The sequence below is a fragment of the Gracilinanus agilis genome, chromosome 2 (assembly GCF_016433145.1).
Source record: "Gracilinanus agilis isolate LMUSP501 chromosome 2, AgileGrace, whole genome shotgun sequence".
NCBI classification, from domain to species: domain Eukaryota; kingdom Metazoa; phylum Chordata; class Mammalia; order Didelphimorphia; family Didelphidae; genus Gracilinanus; species Gracilinanus agilis.
Window position 1 is genome coordinate 156218036 of NC_058131.1, and position 22881 is coordinate 156240916.

General features: G+C 35.8%; 1 protein-coding gene across 3 annotated transcripts in view; it reads left to right on the forward strand.

The window, feature by feature from the left end:
• Window positions 1-22881, forward strand: part of MSRA (methionine sulfoxide reductase A) — a 585525-nt gene that overhangs the window by 23087 nt on the left and 539557 nt on the right. Inside the window, exons 1-2 of one of the 3 annotated variants that reach the window (XM_044663474.1) lie at window positions 17106-17229; window positions 18280-18319. The exons of the other annotated variants lie outside the window; for them this stretch is intronic. Of the exons in view, the coding sequence (XP_044519409.1) occupies window positions 18298-18319 (22 nt within the window). The 5' untranslated portion in view covers window positions 17106-17229; window positions 18280-18297. Of the gene's footprint in view, window positions 1-17105; window positions 17230-18279; window positions 18320-22881 lie in introns of those variants that run through there. 3 annotated transcript variants of the gene reach the window in all.

Below are 22881 nucleotides of genomic sequence, written 5' to 3' on the forward strand. Positions count from 1 at the left end.
TGATTTTGCAGATGAGGACTCTGGAGCTCAAATGATTTGTTCAAGAGAATGTAGATGGTAATCTTGAGAAGCAATGAGAAGTTCTTGACTCCAGTGTTCCTTCGTGGTAACCTGTCTGTCTTTACTCATTCCCTTTCATCTTTTCTAGAATGCCACTATAACAATTATTCCCTCTATCCCAGTGGTTCCCAAACTTTTTTGGCCTACCACCCCCTTTCCAGAAAAAATATTACTTAGCGCCCCCTGGAAATTATGAAACTATTTATTGAACTCATAATAGAATGTAATACAAAAAAAGTGTGGCCATCACAGCTCCTCTGGATTGCTGCAGCACCCACCAGGGGGTGGTAGTGCCCACTTTGGGAATCACTGCTTTATCCCATGCATCTTTGATCTGTTCCTTTCCCCTGGCTTCTTCCTATCTTGCCCTGAATACTCAAGTTGCCTCAGTGGTAAACATGTCTTCATTGGACTTTTTGACTTTTTCCAGCTTCTTAAAACATCCCCTGTATTCTCTTTCTCACTCCTAAAGTTATTGAAAAGTTGTCTATACATGATAATTCCATTTCCTTAACACCTACTCTTTCCTCAAAACTTTGTAATCTACCATCTGCCAGGAGTACTCTACTGAAAGTATTCTCTCAGAGGTTACCAATGACTATATAATTTCTAAATTTTATATTACTGCCCTTTATATTACATTCAAACTATATTACTTTCTCCTACATACACCCTTCATTTTCCCATGGCCTTTACTCACCCATACCTTTATCTGAAATGCTACTCTTCCTTTTCACACTTCCATTACATCAATTTCTTTAACTAATTCAACTCACTATACCAAACTTTTTTTTAGGAAAGGTGCATAATTGAAATTGTTGACAGTTTCTGCATATAACATTTCTGGTGGATCTCCAGTGTTTTTTGTTTTTTTTTAAACCCTTACCTTCTGTCTTGGAGGCAATACTGTATATTGCCTCTAAGGCAGAAGAGTGGTAAGGGTAGGCAATGAGGGTCAAGTGACTTGCCCAGGGTCACACAGCTGGGAAGTGTCCGAGGTCAGATTTGAACCTAGGACCTCCCATCTCTAGGTCTGGCTCTCAATCCACTGAGCTACCCAGCTGCCCCCTGGATCTCCAGTTTTTTTTAAACATTTATTAATATTCATTTTTAACGTGGTAACATGATTCATGCTCCTACTTTCCCCTTCATCCCCCTAGTTCCCCCCACCCATGGCCAATGCACATTTCCACTGGTTTTAACATGTGTCATTGATCAAGACCTATTTCCAAATTGTTGATGGTTGCATCGGTGTGGTAGTTTTGAGACTACACCCCCAATCATGTCCACCCCAATGGATCTCCAGTTTTTTGATTGCTTTGTGGCTCATTATTTTTCTTTCAGTGAGCAGTAAGGAAGAACTGCCTATTAGTAAGCATAATAATAGTTCTTATATTTGTACAGTGTTTTAGTGGTTACAAAATGCTTTCACACCCATTATTTCATTTGAGCTTTACAATAACTATATGGGGTATGAAGGGCAAATAGAATTATCAAAAATTTTCTTCTGATAATTCTTAGGCCCAGAGAGTGGGGGACTTGTCCAAACCCATGATTCTAATCACTGTTTTATCTTCCTTTTAATCTCATCACAACTTTTACTGTACCTGAAACCTCATGTTTTAAAAGGAGCAATGCTGTTGATATTCTCTGACAGGTGAAGACAGAGATGCCTGTTGTTCTTTTCTTCTGTCTTGGATCCTTCTTTGATCAACCCTAGCTCACCCTCCTTGTGGCTGTTGAGTAATGCTAGTCCTTCCCTCCTTATTCTTTTTTCCTAGAGGATTACATCTACTTCCCAGAAAACCCCATGGAATGAAGATATATCCCTCATTCTTTGCACAGTGTTTTATACTTAATAGATACTTGATTATTGCTTACAGAATTGAGTATAGGATAGAGTAAGATCACCTTCCAATGTTGATTACCCTAAAAGGGGATGAGGAGAAAGTTGATTTGGAAGGGATTTCCTTCAATCTCAATGGTTTAACTCCATACTATTTTTTTTTTTTACCTTCATACTTCTGGTAGAATTAGGAGTTTCAAATAGAATCATAAATTTCAAGTTAGGACCATGCTTCACATCCCACCTAGCTATCTACCAGGTCATTAGAGTATACTTATCTCAAGCCATTTGTGCTCTTGTTATGCCTTTTCTTCCTATCAGAATTAGTGACCATCTAGACCCAGATCCTCAGAGACCCCTATAGGCGGGAACATTTTAGAACTCTACTGTAGGGTTGAGCAGTCCTGATTGAATGAAAACTTACCTATCACTCTCTCTAGTCTGCCCCAGACCATGCTTTATACCCCATCCTGGCAGAATTCCTTTTTCAGAATATCTATTTTTTTTTGTTTTGGATATAGTTTTGGGATTAGATGAAGGAACTTACTATTGTTTCTCATTGAACTACTTAATCATTATTTGATCTGGTGCCTTTTAAAAACCTTTACTAGATTGTAGATGAAAAATCTGTGCTTCTGTATGCCTTTTCACTTTTCTGTCAAGAAGTCCAAAGATGGTCTTTTGGTGCCCATTTCTAGGTTTTTGTGAAACAAATGATTACTGTATAGCTACAGATTCTGCAAAGAAGGGAGAACCAGGACTGATCAAGGAAAGAATTAAGTCAGAAGAAAAGAAGAGGAATAGGCCTCTCTCCATTCTTTGCCTGTCAAGGAATATCAACAGTACTGACTCTTTTACAAAGTTGAGGCTGCTTGTACAGTAAAAATAGTGACAAGTTCAGAAGACAGAAAAACAGTGATTAGTATCAGAAGATACTAATGAGTTTGGGCAGTCTCCCACTCTGTGAATCTGAGATTCATTATATGGAAAACTAGAATAATTCCATTTGCCCTTTTACCTCATATTGTTTCTGTGAGACTCAAATGATATAATGGATATAAAAGCTTTCACTACTATGGATCTCTAAACTCGTTTTTTTCATGAAAAACAAGAGACCACTGTGTTCCTGTAGTATTTACGAACGCAATTTATAAAGCAGCAGGTAAATATGAGCTTTTGATAATCTTTTGTTTTCTGACATCTAAATCTTCTCAACTTTTAGTTATCCATTGTTAAAAATCTCTTTACCTACCTTTTCATAGAGTTCATATCAATATAAATTTCTCTTTCATTATTTGGTAGGTTTCTCAATCTAGTTATTTCAACTTACTATTTATAATTATATACCATTTATTTTAAGTCCTTTAATCCAGTCTCCTTAGTTACTTATCTTCTTTTTTCTCTATTCTTATTGGTTATTCTAATTTTATGTCCAGTAACTAGAGCATCCATAAGAAATTGATGGTTTATTTGTAGAATTGCCACTCATCTGAGCATGAGAAAAGAACCTCAGATTGTAGTAATAGCACTCAAATATTTTGTACAAAGGACAAATAATGAAGAAGTGGGAAAAGAGAGATTTAAAGTTCATGAAGCTAAAATAGAAAATTTTAAATATTCAAATCACATGCAGATAGGTAACTAAAGGAAAACTACCATAATTCTTCCATAGCCATAGGAGTTTAGCTGCTGGAAAGACTAATTCAAGTCAATATTAAAAGTTTTGAAAGTTTTCACTATCTGAGCATTGTGTTACTTACTGTGATGAATAGGTAGTAATAGAGAAGTCTAAAAGACAAAATATCTACCCTGTAAGACAGCTTATATTTAATACAAAGGGAGATATATACAATAGCTGTTATCACAGATATCCAACCAATCAGGTTAATTTAATTAAGATGATCTTGTGTTTTTCAGCACTCACAGTCCTTTGCTGTATTGAGATAGAAAGAATAGAATTCTTTCTGATAACTACTAATTTTGCATTGATTTCTTGATTATCATCATTCTATAAAGTACTTAAGTGATTTTTCTCATTTAATTCCATGCTACAAGAGAGACAGTTGTTCTAATGTTTTATTAGTTCTATTACATTCACCGTCAACAACATCATTTTAAATACAATTGATGGAATATAAATCATTTACTAAAATTGTACCATGTAGTATCTTTGGAAACCAGTATACAAATCTATACTTATATTATTTAAAACTTAAAAAACAAACCTGATAGATGAGAAACATAATAAAAGGGGGTAGGCTAGGTGACTTAGTGGATTGAGAGTCAGCCTGGAAACAAGAGGTCCTTTGTTCAAATGTGGCTTCAGATACTTCTTAGCTGTGTGACCCTGGGCAAGTCACTTAACCCCCATTCCCTAGCCCAGTGGTTCCCAAACTCTTGGCCTACTGTCCCCTTTCCAGAAAAAAATATTACTTAGCGCCCCCTGTCCAATACTATCACCGCCCCCTTACAGTTATTCACTGCTCCCAAATGCACCTGTGGCCATCACTGCCTTCCTGGATCAATGCAGTACCCACCAGGGGGCGGTGGCGCCCACTTTGGGAATCACTGACCTAGACCTTATTGCTCTTCTGCCTTAGAACCAATACATCAGAACCAATACTGAAGGTAAGAGTTAAAAAAAGAAGAAATACAATAAAAGTCATTTGATATTTTTATAGTACACCAAACTTTGCGAAGTACTTTATACACATAGTTTCATCAAAGCTTCAGATCATAATGCCTTGAAGTTACAGATGAGAAAATTGAGATTCAGGCAGGTTAAGTGAATAGCCCAGATTCCCATAGCCAATAAATGTCAGAGATGGAACCTGAACCTCGTATTTAACACTCCATTTAATTTGTAATATTGTCTCCTTAATATAATAGGACCCCACACTACAACTTTTAAGAGTATGGCTTCCTAAGTGAATTGATGAATCATTGTAACATTTAGGCTGTTCATTTGTAAGCTTTCACTTGTTGCTACATGACTGACTGGCTTTCTTTATCACATGGAGCTCTCATTTACTACTTACATGACAAGATCTATAATCACACAAAAGAATTTGACTTAAGTATTAAGAATGGAAAGAATTAAGAAAAACCAGGTGAATGAAGAATGCCTATGTCCAAGACAAGCCAAAATTCAAGTCAAAAAGCATTTATTATGTGCTATTTTGTAAATTCTCTACTTGATTGAAAGTTCATTTCACCTCTGGACTTCTTACACTGGAAGAACTCTGAATGGTTATTTTCTCCCTGACCCTCCAGTTTAAGATAAAAATTTATTTTTTTCATTGTCTCACAGTATTTAGCATAATGTTTGCCACAAAGTAGCACTTAAGAATTGGAAATTGAAGGGATATCCATCAACTGAGGATGGCTAAATAAGTTGTGCTATATAATTATAATGGAATACAATCATGCTGTAAGAAGTGATGAATAGGGTGATTTCAGAAAAACCTGAAAAGATTTAAATGGACCGATGCATAGGGCAATGAGCAGAACAAGGAGAACATTGTATAGAATAACAGCAATATTGTAATGATGCTCAACTATTCTCAGCAATACAATGATCAAAGACAACTCTAAAGGACTCATGACGAAAAACATCCAGCTTCAGAGAAAAAACTGATGGAGTCTGAATACAGATTGAAGCATACTATTTTCACTTTATTTTCTTTGTGGATTTTTTTTAATATTTGTGTCTTCTTCCATAACATGACTAGTATAGAAATATGGTTTGCATATGTACAATCTATATCAAATCGCTTACTGTCTCAGGGAAGGGGAAGGAGAGAATACATAGCATTTAGTTATAATAGTTTCAGTAGGTAATAGTAGCAGCAACAGTAGTAGTAGTAGTAGTAGTAGTAGTAGTAGTAGTAGTAGTAGTAGTAGTAGTAGTAGTAGTAGCAGTAGCAGCAGCAGCAGCAATAGTAGTAGTAGAATAAGAGATGACACATAACTTTCAAGCCAAGGTAATTGGGAATTAATGTTGCCATTCACAAAGTTAGGGAAGTCACATAAAAAGAGGAATTTAATGTTGGATATGTTGAACTTAAGGTATCATCAAGCCATTGAAAAATACTAATTAACTAACACCACCACTTATTTCCTCTTGACACTGTCACTACCCTGGTACAGCCTTTTATCACCTCTTTTCTGGTTTCAAGAGCCAGTCTATCTCCCTACTTTAAGGCTTTCCTTACTCCAGTCCATTCTCCAATCAGCTGCCAAAGCACAGGTCTGACAATGGAAGCCTCCCATTCAATAAACTATGCTATATATTCTCCTTCTACAGTGTCTCTCATATCTTGTTCCTTCATTCCCACTGCCATAACCATAAGAGAAGCTTCCAAACTGGTTTCCTTGATGACATCTGTAGAATAGATTATAGTACCAGTAGCACTCACCTTGTAGCTTTCTTGTGAGGATCAAATTGTGCAATGTGAAATTCTTTGCAAACCTTAGAACACTATATATATTCCAGTTATTATTATCACCATTACCCTGACCTTAGGGTACTAAAATGGGTCATGTTAGTATTTCGAGTTTTTCATTGTGGGTTTTTGTGATCTTCTGGAAATTTGGCTAAATCAGGGAGACAAACAGGGGATTGAGTTCTATGTTTTTTTGTCCTTGGAGAGTGACTCTAGGACTATCCCCTGGTCTTGTCTGTCCTGGGGCCTTTTGGATTATCAGATTGAAGACTGTTTTATTGTTGGCAAAGGGTCTATAATGGGTTTTTCTCAGTTTTGGATCAAAACTCAAATGCTACCTTTATTGTGAAATGTTCCATCAGTAATAATCTCTTCTTTCACATAGAATATACAAACATAAAGTAAAATTTAAATTTATTATTTTTATTTTTTAATTATACAGAGAGACAATTTTTAACTATTTTTTTACATTTTAGAATTCAAGTTTTCTCCCTCCTTTTCCTCCCTCCCCATGCAATGAATAGTCTAATATAGTTATACCTGTACTTTCATGTGATACATATTTCTGTATTGTTCATGTATCACACATATAGCAGAGCTCTAATGCAGGAAATATAGTGGAAAATGGCATGCTTTTATATGCACTCAGATTTCTAAAGTTCCTTCTTTGGTTGTGTATGGCAAAGAAAGTAAGTTTTAGAGGGAAGCACTTGTAGTTAGTTAGGACTCATAAAAGGTATCATGCAAAAGGTGTTATTTGAACTGAGCTTGAAGGAAACTAGGCATCTCAAGATCCAGAGATGATGAGAGAGAAAATTCTAGTCATAGAGGTCAGCCAGTGAAGAAAAAAGACAAGAAAATGTTATGTGTGAGGAATAGCCAAAAAGCCAATTTGGCTGCATATGAGTACACAAAGGTTAGTGTTATATTGAATCTCTGGGAGCTTGAAGTTCATTCAGTGATTGACAGATAAGTCAGTTGGATAGAATGTTCCCAGGGAGGTATGCGAGAGTTAGGAGGGGCAGTTGAGAACCCTGAGCAGAAGTTCTGGGTCTTTTACCTGTCTTGAGGCTAGAGATCGGTGGATCCTGGTCTTGGAGTGAGAGGGTGCAAACATCTCTCTGCAAGCTCTTCCTGTACTTCATATACCGTTATCAACCTGTACTTGATCACCACCTTGGTGTCTACTGCCCCTAGATATTAGGAGTTTCATCATCTAGTTATCTAGGCTTCCCAGGGCCCGGGAGGGATCCGGGAAGTGGGCAGGAGACGAAGAAGAGGGTGGAAAGGGTGGATATATCTCAACTGTTAGGCTTAAAGATCTACAGAAGAAGAAGCTGAAGATTTCCCAGCAGTTTACCTACTCTGGTTTAGTCCTGGCCAGGCTGAACCAGAGGGAAGCTAACATTGATTCTTCATTTGCCAACGTTGAGAGTTTCATTAGTAACCATTAAAGTAGGGTCTCCTATACCTTAGTCCTTTACCCTTATCCTTCTTGTTAAATATATAAAGTTTAAAGTACCTTCCTAAGTCAATTTCAAAGCTTGTTTTGGGAAGGGAGTCAACGCAGTCAGAATATCATCGTTATCACAGCTGAAGAGCCCAAATTAATATCAATTAACCCAAGGTGGGTCCTGAAGGGATAAACCACTTTGACCTGAAGGATCCTGCCTGGGCAACTGTTATAAGAAGAAGTGTCATCTTATCCTCTCTGTACATCATTTCTACTACCTCAAATAAATACAAATGACCTCCTTAAATATAACAGTAGTAATGCATTCTAAGGCTACAAAACCATATTGGAGTCTGATTGTGGAAGGTTTAAAAGGCTAGGGGAGATTGTACTAGGTTCTGGATGAGCCCCTGGAGTTTATTGAGTATAGGAATAACACGACCACTTTGGCAGTTGTATGGAGGATGGGTTTCAGAGGTTCATGACTTGAGGCAAGATACTAGTTAGGGGTTATTTGCAGTAGTCCAGGCAAGAGATGATGAGTTCCTAAACTGGGGTAGTGGCCATATAAGTAGAAAAGAGAGGTCTGATGCTGGGGATGTTTCATTTTTTAGTCTGTCTTCTTAATTCTGCTGGCTTCTTTACTTAACATTCTGTGGAAACTACTCTCTCCAAAATTACCAGTAATTTCTTTATTGTCCAAACTTAATGGCCTTTTCTCAGTCCTTATCTTTCTTAACTTCTTTGCAGCTTTTGAAACTATTGATCAGCCTCTTCTAGAGATCCTCTCTTCTGCTCTTCTCTCTACTTTTTCATGTAATTGCTCTTTCTTGGTTCTTTTTGTAACCCTGATCACTTCTCAGTGTGTATTGAATGTGGGTGTCTCATGGGTCTCTGTCCTGGGTCCTCTTCTCTTCTCCCTCTGGACTATTTCTCCTGGGGATCTTATCAATTCCCATTGACTAAATTCTCTTCTCTGCAGACGATTCTTAGATCTATCTGTTGTTGTGCAATTTTTCAGTCTTTATAAGCCATTTGGGGCTTTGGCACAGGTACTGGAGTGGTTTGATACTTCCTTTTCCAGGTTATTTTATAGATGAGGAAACTGAGGCAAAGAGGGTTAAGCAACTTGCCCAGGGTCATAAAGCTAGTAAATGTCTGCGACCAGATTTGAACTCAGGAAGATGAGGTTTTCTGGCTCCACACCTGGCTCTCTATGCACTGTGTCACTTGGTTGCCCTCAGACCTAATTATTCAGCCCCAAGTTTTCTCTTGACTTTATCTTGCATTTCCAAAGGCCTATTACATATATCTTGAAATATATGTTCCCTCAGCACCTTAAACTCAAAACTCAATATCTTTTCCTCCACTTTATTATTCTCCTGAAACTATATGTTGACTTCTATTTGAATGTGTGCTCCTTATGGGAGAGCCTGTCCTTCTTTTAGAGCTGTATCCCTAGCATTTAGTACTGTGCTTGACATATAGAAGGTACTTAATACTTTTCCATCCATCCATTCATATATGGATATTGAAGTTATTTGCATAGAAATGATAACTAAATTAATGAGATCTAATGGCATTAATGAAAAGAGTATAAAGAGAGAAGCAGGCCTGAAATTAAGCCACTCACAGTTATAGGGCATAGTATTAATGGTGATATAGCAAAAGATCCCGAGATAGAACACTCAAAGAGAAAATGTCAGAAAACCTAGAAAGGAGAGAGTATTCTTTATCTCATTGTCTACACAAAATTTTCAGGTTAACCAGATTGACTTATGTTGTCATTGTCCCAGAAACATGCCACTGTTTTGTTTATCATTGCCCCAGGAACATACCACTGTTTGGCTTGTGCCTTTCTCTTCCATGAAGGTTTATTTTCCCAAAGTGATCTCTCCTTCCTTCACATTCCTAGCATGTTCTGTACTATTCATTTTGTACCTTGTCATCTACTACCTTATAGAATTTGTTGTATCATTAGCTTTCATTATTTTACTTTTGTAATACTATTTAACTTTTCATGTATGTGAGTTCATTTTTCACAGTGTTCTTCTGAGCTTTTAGAGTATTAATGCTGGAAGGGACCTTAGGGATCATAATGTATAGATGATTAACTGAGGCCTAAAGCGGCCACATGAGTAGCTTAAGTTCACGTAACTAGTAAATGATCAAGCTAAAACTAGAATACAGATCTCCTGACATCTAGTCAAATATTCTTTTCACTATGTCATCCTGCTTTCTTGTTTCAAATTGTAATCTTTCATAGGCCATGTATTCTATGTAATACTTATATCTATCATAGTACCTAGACAGGTACTTGGTAATTAATGGCTATTTGTATTTAGTGTAATTTTATATCAGGAATCTACTATGAAGCAGAGATGAGATCTCTTTGTTCAGTCAAGCCCTCTTACTATAGTACATACTTATTAAGTATCAATATTAATAAAATTCTCAAGAAATGTGGGTTATGCTTTCACATTTACCTTTTTGGGCAAGCTTAACATCATCAAATATAAGTTTGAATAGGAATACTTATGTGAGTTTAATGGCTCCCTTTCCAAGTGAAGAGGAATTAGGATCTTTTAGCTTCTCTATTACTATTTGTGTTTAATATTTATAGGAAAAATTATCTTCTATAAATATGTGAAAACATTAACCAGTGAAGCAAATGGCTCCCAGTGTGACAGAAGAAAATATCTTTAAAAGATCTGCAGTTATCAGCAGTTTCCCAGAGGTTGTATTTATATGGGAAAAAAAGACATTGTTTTATGTTCTAGAATCAAGGGATGATTTTATGATTTAACAAGGTATGTGAAGAACTTTCTTAAAATTATCAGTACTGAAATAACTGCTACAGAGATCACATAACAATATTGGTATGCAGTCTTATTGAGTTGGCTTCATTCCTTCAGTGTTATTCATCTTTCTCTTGAGGGTACCACTTTCCTCTCTTAATACAAAAATGTGGAAGCTCATTTACGCTGTATTGTATATGATGCTGGGAAAAGGAAGGCTGTCCCTTATCTTTCCTTCTAGGATCGATCACCATAAGAGATAGATGATTTTGTGCCTCTATGTAAATAGGTGAGTTTTGGAAAAATTATTTATCATTGAAGATTCCACAGAGGGGTTTATAGTGGAGGCAACACTTAGTCCTGGGTTATCTCATCCTCAGTGATAGTGACTGGCTATTGAAGGAAATCACAGTAATAAATGATGTCTGCAGCATAGGATAAGAAGGCAATCAGGTTACACATTCATCACTCATTCCAAATCCATATTTTAACTTCCTTTCTGAGGAACTTTATTTTAGTGAGTACAATTTTTTAGAATTATACATAATATTTCTCCATATAGGAATACAAATAATTTGATCTTATTGAAGCCCTTAAAGAAGCAAATTTAGAAATGAATTTTCTTTCTTTCTCCTCTTTCTTATTTACCTTTTCATGCTTCTTTTGGTTTTTGTGGTTGGATATCAAAATTTCCATTTAGTCCTGGTCTTTTCTGTGCAAATACTTGGAAATCTTCTATCTTGTTGAATGCCTATACTTTCCCCTGGAAGTATATAGTCAGTTTTGATGGGTAGGTGATCCTTGGTTGTAGACCCAGTTCTCTTGCCTTTCTGAATATCATATTCCAAGCCTTGCGGTCTTATAGTGTGGAGGGTGCCAGATCCTGTGTGATCGTGATTGGTGCTCCTTGATATTTGAATTGTCTCTTTTTGGCTTCTTGTAATATTTTTTCTTTTACTTGGAAGCTCTTGAATTTGGCTATTATATTCCTGGGGGTTGTCTTTTGAGGGTTTAGTGTAGAGGGTGATCTATGGATCCTTTCAATGTCTATTTTGCCCTCTTGTTGAAGAACATTAGGGCAGTTTTCTTGGATAATTTCTTGTAATATGGTGTCCAAATTTCTATTGATTTCTGATTTTTCAGGAAGACCAATAATTCTCAAGTTGTCTCTTCTAGACCTATTTTCTTTATCTGTTATCTTCTCATTGAGATATTTTGTGTTTCCTTCTATTTTTGTCAGTCTTTTGACTTTGCTTTATTAATTCTTGCAGTCTTGTGAGATCATTGTCTTCTGCTTCCCCAATTCTAGCCTTTAAAGACTAGTTTTTGGCTATAATCTTTTGGTTTTCCTTTTCATTTGATCCTATCTGTCTCTTCATGGCTTCCAGCTTGTCATTTCTGGTCTTCAATTTGTTTATTGTTTTATTTGATTTCTGAGCCTCAATTTCCAATTGTGAAATTCTGCCTTTTAAACTGTTATTTTCTTGCCAGATCTTTTCCATCTTTCTCATGATCTCAGATTTGAACTCTTCAAAAGCTTGTGACCCATTTTCACTTTTTTGGGAGGTTTGGATGTCTTTAATTGTTTGTCCTCCTCTGTTTTCTGTTTTTTTTTGTTTTTTTTTTTTTTCTGTGCAAAAGTTGTCAAGTGTTAGAGCTTTTTTCTTGGTCTTTTTGGTGGTTATTTCCTGGGCCTTGCTTGGCATCATTATGTTTTCTCAGCCAAAGTCTGAGTAAAGCAAACAGACTCTCTTTGTATGGTGCTAAGGAGCAGTTTTTGCCTGAGGCTACTTTGTGAGTCTGTTGGCTTCCACTGTCTGCTAGGCTAGGCCTCTGCTGTCTGCAGCCCCTCTCAACCCCACTCCCATGCCCGAGGGTCTCTAGTCTAGCAGTTTTCAGGGTCAAGCCCCCGTGGTCCTAGTCAGCTGTCCAGAGCCTGGAAATTGGCCCAAACTTGCTCCTCCACCTGGGGTTTTCCCCTGAGTCTCAGCGAATTGCCACTGCTTCTCTCGACCCCACTCTCACGCCAAGGTCTGTGCTCTCCAGCCTCCTGGGGTCTCAAGTCTTGCTGCTCTCAGAGGCAAGCTCCTTGTGGTGCCAGTTAGCTGCCTAGAAGCTAGATTTTTGTGCCCCTGCTCACTCTAACTCTGGTGTGCAGCTTGGTACTATGGGTGGGGTGGGGGATCATCTCATGTTTTGATGGGAGCAATCCCCCTCTCCCCCATAGCATGGAAATACCCAAATCCCATGTACCTTCAATACTGCGCCCTATTGTGGGGTTCCTTCTTTCATCTGGATTTGTTTTTTTTTGTCCTTTGGAGGTATGCTATATCAATTGATTAGGAGAGAAAGTTGCCCTGCTTCTACTCTGCAGTCATCTTAACCCGGAAGTCAGGAACTTTATTTTAAAGGAAGAATGGCCAGGGGGAGCCTGAACTTTATCAAGACCTAGTAGGTCCTTCAGATTAAGAGTATATCATCCTTTCAGGTCAATGTATCATAGGATCAATAGATTAAAAGCTAGAAGTGACTTTTTTTAGAGGTTGTCATCTCCAACCTTGATTACATGTAAGGAAATTGAAATTCAGAGAAACAAATAGTCTTTCCCAAGATGACATGGTAGTAATGGGTAGATCCAGGATATGAACATATCTTTTCAAATTTCAGATCCAGTGCTCTTCCCACTGCATCGTGCTGTCTCTCCGAGTACTCATATTCTCAGAACAAGATTTCCTTAAGGTATTCTCTTTAAGGTCTTTCCCCAAGACATTTTCCTATAGTTCAAGGTCCCTAAATTTGCCCACTCCCCCCAAATTTTTTAGTGTGCTCAATTTTAATGGTGCATAATTGTAATTGCTTAAGAGTTTCTTAAGAAAAGTGAACTCCTTGTGGGAAGTGTTTTCTTAAGGGCCAAAATGGACCCTAGTTCTTTGTTAAGTATATTTCTTTCAGTTCAGTTGTTTTTCCGTCATGTCTGACCCTTTATGTCCCCATTTGGGTTTTCTTGGCAGAGATACTGGAATGGTTTTCCATTTCCAGCTCATTTTACAGATTAGGAGTTGAGGCAAAGAGAGATAAGTGACTTGCCTAGGGTCACATAGCTAATATGTGGCTGCAGCCAGATTTGAGCTCAGGAAGATGAGTCTTCCTGATTTCAGACCTGGCATTCTATCCCCCATGCCATCTAGTACAGTACATTTCTAGCATTTATTATTTCTAATCTTAACTTCTCTGATGAAATCTTGAACTCCATTCATCTCTGCCTGCATGTCCTACTTGTGCCTCCAACTCAGCTTGTTCAAAACCAAGCTTATCTTTCTCTCTAAACTTACTCCTCTTTCTGAATTTGCTCTTTTATCCTATAGTACAATCACCAAGATTCATGTTTTTACTTCTCATGTCCAATTAGTTACCAGGTTCTGTACATTTGTTCCTTTGTCTCTATTCCTCCAGTTACTATCTTACCACAAGTCCTTCTTCCTATCTTCCTGGACTATTGCAGTGACTCCTAAGCTCTTCCAGTCTCCACTTTCTTTCCCAACCTTTAAGCACTTTTTATATTTCCATAATAACCATTTTTGTATGTAGATACTTCTAAAAATATTCATTGCTTTTCTATTGTCTTCTGAGTAAAGTTCAAACCTCTATTCCTAGCATTTGAGTTCTTCCATAATTCTTACTCTAGAAAGCCCACATGGCATAGTAAAGGGAATGCTAGAATTTAGGTTTGAGTCCTGCCACTTACTACTTTTGTAATTTTGGACAAGTTACCTCTGAAAAATGGACATTAAAGCACCTCACCTACCTCTAAGTGTTATTGTGGGATCAAATGAGCATATGCATTTGAAATGGTTTTATAAATATTTTTATATTTTTATTTATAAATTTATGATCTATACATTTATAATAAATTTACAGTTTATTACAAATTTATAAATATTTTAAAATATTTGAATTTTTAATTAAAATTCAATTAAATTTAATTAAAATTTGAAATTAAAATGAACAGATGTTCAGTTTAGTCTAAGATGGTCTAACATTCTTTTGATGGTAGATAGTGTTATCACCCTAAGTATAATATAGATAGGTATTCTGTGATTACTTCAGTTAATCAACAGGTATTCTATGAGCATCTGTTATGTTCTTGGCTTTGTGCTAGGTGCTCTGTATTTTTTTGTAGAAGGAAAATACATTTATCTCTGCCCTAAGGAAATTTGTAATCTGGTCTGTGTGGGTAGAAAGGAGTTGAGGGAGGAACTCTAAACTACATGAGATAGTTTAGAGAATGGGCTCCTTGAGGTCAGAGACTCTGCTTTAATTATTTTTATATCTCTCCAGTGCCTAGTATATTGTATAACACGTGGTAGATGCTTAATAAATATTTGTTGAAAGAAGTACTAAATTTCATATTATAGACTAGTATTATAGGAACATAGATTTAGAACTAGAAAGGATCTTGGAGGTTATGTAGTCTAACTGGGTCATTTTACATGTTTGACATATGAGAAAAACATTTTTCATATCAGAAAACTAAAGCCTGCACAGTGGTTAAATGACTTTGCTGAAGGTCACACAGCCAGTATGTGTCAGAGGACATGAGTTTTGCTTCTGAGATTATTACTTTTGAAAGATGGTTCCTTGTTAGCTACCTCTGTGACCTTAGGCAAGTCATTCACCTTTTATCAGCTGCAGTTTCTTCATCTGTAAGATGGGGAGGGTGTTAGACTAGATGATCTCTCAGAATCTTAGAATCAATTCCAGACTCTGATATCAGTGCTAGTGTTAGCCCTTAATGCTCCCAGGAAACTCTCTAAGACTGCAAATTGCAGAATAATTGTAGATCTCCCTTGGGGATCATAGGGAATTTCTTACAAAATAAGAAAAAGAAGTAGGACATGCTTACCAGCACTTGGGCTCTGTGTTGTATTATTTACACTTTTGAAATAGTGTGCTTATTCTACTGATCAGTGGTTCACTATGATGTTTTTCCTTTTAAAAATAGAATAATTGAATTAATTTTGTTAGTGATGCTAAAGATACAGGGTCTGTTCTGGAATAATTAATGAAGTAAAAAATCCAAGTGACTTGTTTTCTAGAGATATTGTTATGGGAAGGAATTTCCATACCTTACATAAAAATTCACAGTTATTTAGTGTGTGTATTTTGCAACTTGCTTTCCTCACAGTTATCCAGAGAGGTCTGTAATAAAAATACTTTTTTATTTTTATAATTTTATAAATTTTATAAATAAGGAAACTTAAGATCTACAGATTAAATGACTTAAACCCAAGTTATTTGACCATGGGATTTCTGTGCTTTCTTCTCTTATGCTTTATATTTCATAGAAGAGTATATAGGAGGCAAGTAGGTGGCTTAGTGGATTGAGAGCCAGGCCTAGAGATGAGAGGTCCTGTGTTTAAATTTGACCTCAGACACTTCCTAGCTGTGTAACCAATATAAAGTGTTGATTCTAAGACCAAAGGTAAAGGTTTAAAAAAAAGAAGAAAAGAAAAGAAGAGTATAGAGAATGGGATATTGTTTTATATATATATATATATATATCATTAAATCTCATGGGGATTTGAAAGAAATTTTATCCATATGATTTTGATTCAAATATAATTTATTCATTGAAATGTGAAGGTATTTGATGTTCAAAAGATACTTATGCTTTTAAAGCTTCTCTTTTTAGAATGAATCTCATTTTGCTAAAAGTAAAGTATAAACCTTCATTGTCAGAATTCTATTCTATGTTGGTTATACCTCCAATGGTTATATTCTAGCCTGGTCATTTTGATCTTGAAATTTTTTTCTCTGGTTATTTAGGACTTAGTAAAGAAAATTTGTCAAGAGGAGACTTGTTTTTCACCTGAATCAACTTTGTTTCACCTCTACCTTGTCACTATTTTTTAAAACAAGACTTTAAGATTTTGATAAATGTTAGGCAGTGAAAACTCTTTGGCTATTTGGTTTGGGTATTCAGATAATTTCATGCCTTTCAAAAACTTGGAATCAACATTTACATAAATAGATATATTTTAAAACTCTTGTAGTAGAAATTAGTTATCAATTCTAGATAAATATTTTAGACTTAAAAAAGTGTAAATTGAGATCTTTATATAGCAAAAAAGCTTTTGCTTTGAAATTTTTAGAGTAGTTTTGAGAATAAAAAAGCAAAGAATTATCATTTATGACATTTTGATGTTTAATTAGTTAGCCACCTATAAGAAACCTTTCCTAAACTTCCTTCTCTCTGTTGTTTTTTCATTAGACTATCAATAAACCCCTTAATTTGACTTTTATCTGGAAGAAGATTGCAAGTTATCTTCAGAGTTTATCAATAAACCATATTCTGGCAGTGAATGCTAAAACTTTTTTTTAGCATTTTTTTCTCTGGATCTTTGATTCACCAGCATGGATGATCCCCTCAAAATTGCTACCTATCCATATCTTTGAATAAGAGAGGATCCATCATGCATCCTGGAAGAATCTGGTGAGATAGCAAGAAAACAATTTTTCCGTTGCCAAATTGTGCATGCCGTGCCATTCAGCATAAAGAAAATTGTATAGCCTTTCTTACCCTTTAACAAGAAGATTAGAGTATGGTCATGTGAAACAGCACAGAAGGTTAGTTGTTGTTGTTGTTGTTGTTGTTGTTGTTGTTGCTGTTGTTGTTGTGTGTATGTATATTGTTTTTTCTGGCTTATTTTCTTTCCTTTCTTTCCCATAGTATTTTACCTAAATAATCTCATACAGATGAGTTTAAAATAGCTGTATCCTATAAATGAACATGGATAGCAATTTTCTGGTACATGTCAGTTGGGCAAAACAATTTGGCTATAAATTTTTTAACTGTCCTATGTGAAATATGTTCTTCATCATGCACAATTTAGAAAGTCATATTTTGGATTCAGAGTGGTACCTTTTTGTCAATAAAGTCTTAACTAGATTTGATTTTGTGTCTCTTGAATGAATGATTCATTTCCTTGTTGAAATTTGTAAATTTAAAATTTATTAATGGTCATAGTCTGCAAAAAGTATCCTTCCTTCCTCCTGATGGCCTTAAGTCCTACTATAAGTTGATAAGGCAACTGTTTTAGGATGCAAAGCAGCAATGAGGTTTTACTTTCAGTTGTGAAACATGAATTTGTAGTGGACCAGTCAGAACAGTTGCATGTTTTTCTCCATTTTTGTTCAGCATATGTGTAGGAGCTAAGATGGTAAATGATGGAAGTGGTTTAGGCTTAGCTGAGTGTTATATTATATATTAGACTGTGTAGTGTTTGATAGAAACTTTGAGGTGGGAGGGTTAATGGAGATGGCGTTGAAAAAATAAGTGGTGGGAGGTGAAGAATGGGATTTGGATGATTATCTATAGGAGTTCAGAGTCACTTGAATGTAAAAGAGTAAGACCAATGTGAGAATGCTCATCATTGAGTGGAGGGCATAATAATTTCTTTTCCTAATAAAGGTTAGAGATCACAATGGAGGCAAGTGTAGCATGGGATTGGAGGCACATAGTTGGTTGGCATGTGGGAAGCTCCACTTCACTACACTTCTCTTCCCTACAAAGACTAGATTAGGTGGGATAAAGGCCTAGAAGATAGAAGGTGAACCTACATAGCAGAAGAAAGAATTCTTATTCCCCACTAACTTTCCTCTTCCTTTTCCCTCAAGGGACAGGAGCAGCAGGAAATGGAAAACATGAGGTCAAAGGGTATGTTGTTTCCTTTTGCAGTAGAGCTTCTCCACATCCAAGATGAAGACCAGGGTTGTGATTTGTGTCATGTACTCTCATCGTTAGATGTTAGAGATAAAAATCATATATATTACAAGAATCTCTTCTAAATAAATTTGATATATACTTCATTGTTTTAACCATGTATGATGTTTTAAATGTTGGTTCTTTCTCTACCATTGACAATTATAAAACCCTCTCTGCCTTGATAAGCATGTTGGAAATACTGTGTTGCTTCAGAGGGTAGAACTATAACTAATGGATAGAAATTACAAGTGGGCAGATTTTGTCTCAACGTAAGAAAGAACTGTGTTCAGTTAAAGCTGAATAATAAAATGTTTAAGTAGAGGTTATTTGTTAGGTATTGTATAGAAGGAATTCCTGTTCTGTGTGAGAGGACTTCTATGGTTCCTTCTGGGGTTCTCTCTGGCTCTAAATTTTGTGATTCTAAGATTTAGAGAAATAAATGTTATGTAGAATTTGACTTACTTCCCCACATAAATATGGATTCAGTACCAGTCTTGGCACATAGATGCAACTCAGAGGTTGAGTTTCATTTATTAACTGAGTGATATTTAACTGGATGATTCATGAAGAAACCAACTTTTGCCTCAATTATCTGAATATTAAAAAAAAGTACTTTGTGGATCTGATTCAACTGTACTATTCATTGTTAGTCCTTTCATTCTTACCTTTATAAAAATATAATGAGAGATCATGGCATAATTATTTTCTCAGTGGTGACACTACTCTTTCAGACACCTGGATTTGCAACCTTGAAGTCATTCTCGACTTTTCATCCTCCCTCATCTCAAGTATCCCAAGTCTCTTGCCAAGTTTTTTTCAATTTTAACTCATCATCTTTTGCATCCACCCATTTCTTTATACCTATTTGATCACTACTCTAGTTCAGGCCTTTATTACATTTCATTTGGACTATTGCAATAGACTCATCATTGGTCTTTTTGCCTCAAGGCTTTCCTTTCTCTAATGCAGCCTCCATATATAGTTGCCCAAGTGATTTTCCAAAAGCATAATTTGAATCATGTCACTTCCTCTTTTTGTAAAAATGATGGCTTCCAAATTCAAACTTCTCTATCTGGCATTTAAATCTCTTCACAGACTTGCCCCAGGCTACCTTTCTAAGAATGTTACATATTCTTACCTTTAATCAGTTCTGTGGTCAAGCTGGATTGGCCTCCTTGCTATACCTTACACATGACATTCCATTTCCCATCTCTTCTTGTGCTTTTGTACAAACTGACCCCTATACTTGGAATTCACTCTCATCTCAACTTTTAGAGTGTCAAGATTGTTTCAAAAGTCAACTCAAATGCCCCCTCCTATATACATCTTTCCTGATTCCTGCTGATGCTACTAGAGCCACTCCCAGAAATTATCTTGTATTAACTTTGTATTTTGTACATTCTTATAGCAGTTTATCAACAAACATTAAAAAATTTTTTTTGCTATGGTGTTGCATGAACTTGCAAATGTACTTTATTAAGAACATGAATTACTCCCAGGTAGAGTATTATGGCTACCATGATGGTTATTTATATATATATATATATATATATATATATATATATATATATGTGAATACATATATTTAGTGATATTGCTTTCTTTTAGTTAAAGTAACTCAGGATCAACTTTGGAATTAAAATAAACCTTCCTTTTTTCATTTAAAACAATAATTCCGAAATGATGCTATTTTCCTGCCTTGTTCCTCCTTAAATCTTTGTAAACCCAATTATTTCATTTTATTTTTTCAGTTCAATGTAGAAACCCTGTTTTTGTCTGACATTTTTTGATTCAGATTTTCTTCTTCTCCATGTGCTACCCACCCCCATTGGTGGTAAGGATACATCTTTCCATATTCCTCATGCCATGAAAGAAGACATATCACACATACAAGGTAAAACTTGTGAAGAAAATAAAGTAGAAAATGGAATGCTTTGATCTGCAATCAGATTCCAATAGTTCCTTCTTTGGCTGTGGATGTCGTTTTTCATCATGAGTCCCTTAGGGTTATTTTGGAATCTTGCATTGCTGATAATAATTTAGACCTTCACAGTTGAATACCATACAGTATTTCTGTTATTATACAAAATTTTCTCCTGGTTCTACTAACTTCACTAACATTGCCTTTCCAGGTTTTCAGCAAGCATTTATTAAATGTTTCCCATGTGATAGTGTTTACATGCTATCTGTATATGTTGTATCTCTTGATAGAATGTAATCTTCTTGAGAAGAGGCATAGTTTCATTTTAGTTTTATATCTTCAACATATAGTACAGTACTTGGCCTGAAATTGGTGCTTAACAAATGCTTTCTAATTGATCTATTGATAGAGTTCTGTGACTGAGGTCAGGAAGCTATGGATTCAGATGTAGTCTAGATACTTACTGGAAGGTTTTGATCAGAGCTAAATAACTTAGCCTTTCTTGAGTTTCAGATAGCTTTTTTAAAAGATTTATCTAATAATTGGATCCACTGGAGAAGGAAATGGCAAACCATTCCAGTATCCTTGCTGAGAAACCCCCACAATACTTGTGGTCCATGGGGTAACGAAAGTCAGAAACAACTCTGTGATTGAACAACAACAATAATTTATAATGATCTGCTTTTGTGGAGGGTGCTGACAAAAACACAGAAACTTCAGATATTGATATAATACCAGAAATATTTATATGTACATTTTCTGGCATGTAGCTTAGTTAAAGTTTCAGATTCTCTCTCTGTAATAATTAATTGAACTAGATGGTGATATAATTGATTATTGGCCACTTGTTGAGGGGATTCCTTCATAAACTGTTGATCATTAAGACAGCAGAAATAACTTCAGAAGATTGTGTTGTTTTCTGGCCATTTCTTGTGATAAACACACAGCCTTCATCTTTTAAAAATTTACCTTGCCTTTTCATTCTAATACATTTTATGTAGCTTTACAAACACTACAGATTTATGTTTTACCAGTCTACTCTCTACTTAGGATTTTCCCAAGTACTCTTTTCTACTTTTTAAGCATAATTTATTATTCACCTCCAGTGACTGGTCAAGTAGGTATGTTCAAAGTTGATTACAAAATTTATTTGCTGTAGTTTCTACAAAAGTGTCAAAGGGTGAGGAGTATTGCTACTTTGCTCATAGGGAGGAATGGATATTTTTCTTGATGGAGGTAATAGTTGCTGATAACACTGGTCTCTTAGTAATTATTTCTTGTTTTTTTTCTTTAAACTAGGTAGGGTATCTGCCAGCCAAGTTGAAGGGACCTAGAAAAATAGTCTGAATTCTAACTTAGATTTCACATTTACTATTCCTACTATTTTGCCCCATAATTATAAGTTTATTGTTGTGTGATCACATGGTTGGTGTTATTATAGGGTATAGGCAGGCAGCCAACTGTTACTACAAGGTGGATAACAGGCTGGGGAAATGATAGTCAGATCTGAAAGGGCAGGCAGGTAACCAGGGCCATGGATTTCTGTTGATACTAGAGTCTGCCTGTGTCAAGCAGTAGGGTGGGCTGCTGGCCATGGTGCTTAATCACCCTAGTCCTCTGGTGTTGTGATGGCTATATGCCATAAGGCTACCTAAGAAGGGCAAACAGCTCCACCTAGCAAAAGAGAATTTCATGTAAAATCTGGTGGGGCAACTAGGCTAATCCTTTTCTAACTAGTTATAATTTATAGGCTGCCATTTTTTGGAAATCTTACCTTTCCTTAAACCCAATGAAAATGCTACTTCTTCCACGAAGCCTCCTTTATCTATACCTGTTCCCACTCTACCTTCAGAGAGAACTGCTTTGATTCTTGGCTTCTTTGTTTAGTAATCATATGACCTGAGGCAAATATTTTAACATTTCTGAGTCCCAGTTTTCTAATTTGTTAAGAAGGGATAATAATACTTTGCCTAGCTAATAGGCTTTTGTAGAAAATGGTTTTATAAGCCTTAAAATACTTTATAAATATTAGTTATAATGATAATTATTATCATAATCATTCCTGGAAAAGACCTTACAAATATGGAATGCTTTCCCTCCTCCTTTCCACCTACTGAATTAACTAGCTTCTTTTAAATCCCAACTAAATTCCCATATTTTAAAGGAAGTCTTTTCCAACTTCTTTTAAATTTGATACTTTCCTTCTTTTAATTATTTCCTATTTATCCTATGTATATCTTGTTTTTGTCTCCCTTGTTGAATTGGGAGCTCCTGGAGGGCAGGGACTGACTTTTGCTTCTTTTTGTATTCCCAGCACTTAGCACAGTGCCCAGCACATAAATGTTTATTGATTGATTGGTGTTTAATTTCCTTTTTTTTTGAAAATTAAAAAAAATTTATGACATGTACAATTTTTAATACTTGTTTTTTTAAAAAATTGAGTTCTGAGTTTTCTTCCTCCTTCCTCTCCCCCCTCCTTGAGAAGACAAGCAATTTGATATGGTTTATAGATGTGCAACCATGCAAAACGTATTTCCATATTAACCATGTTGCAGAAAAAACCCCCACAGAGATTGGTGTAATTCCTAATTGC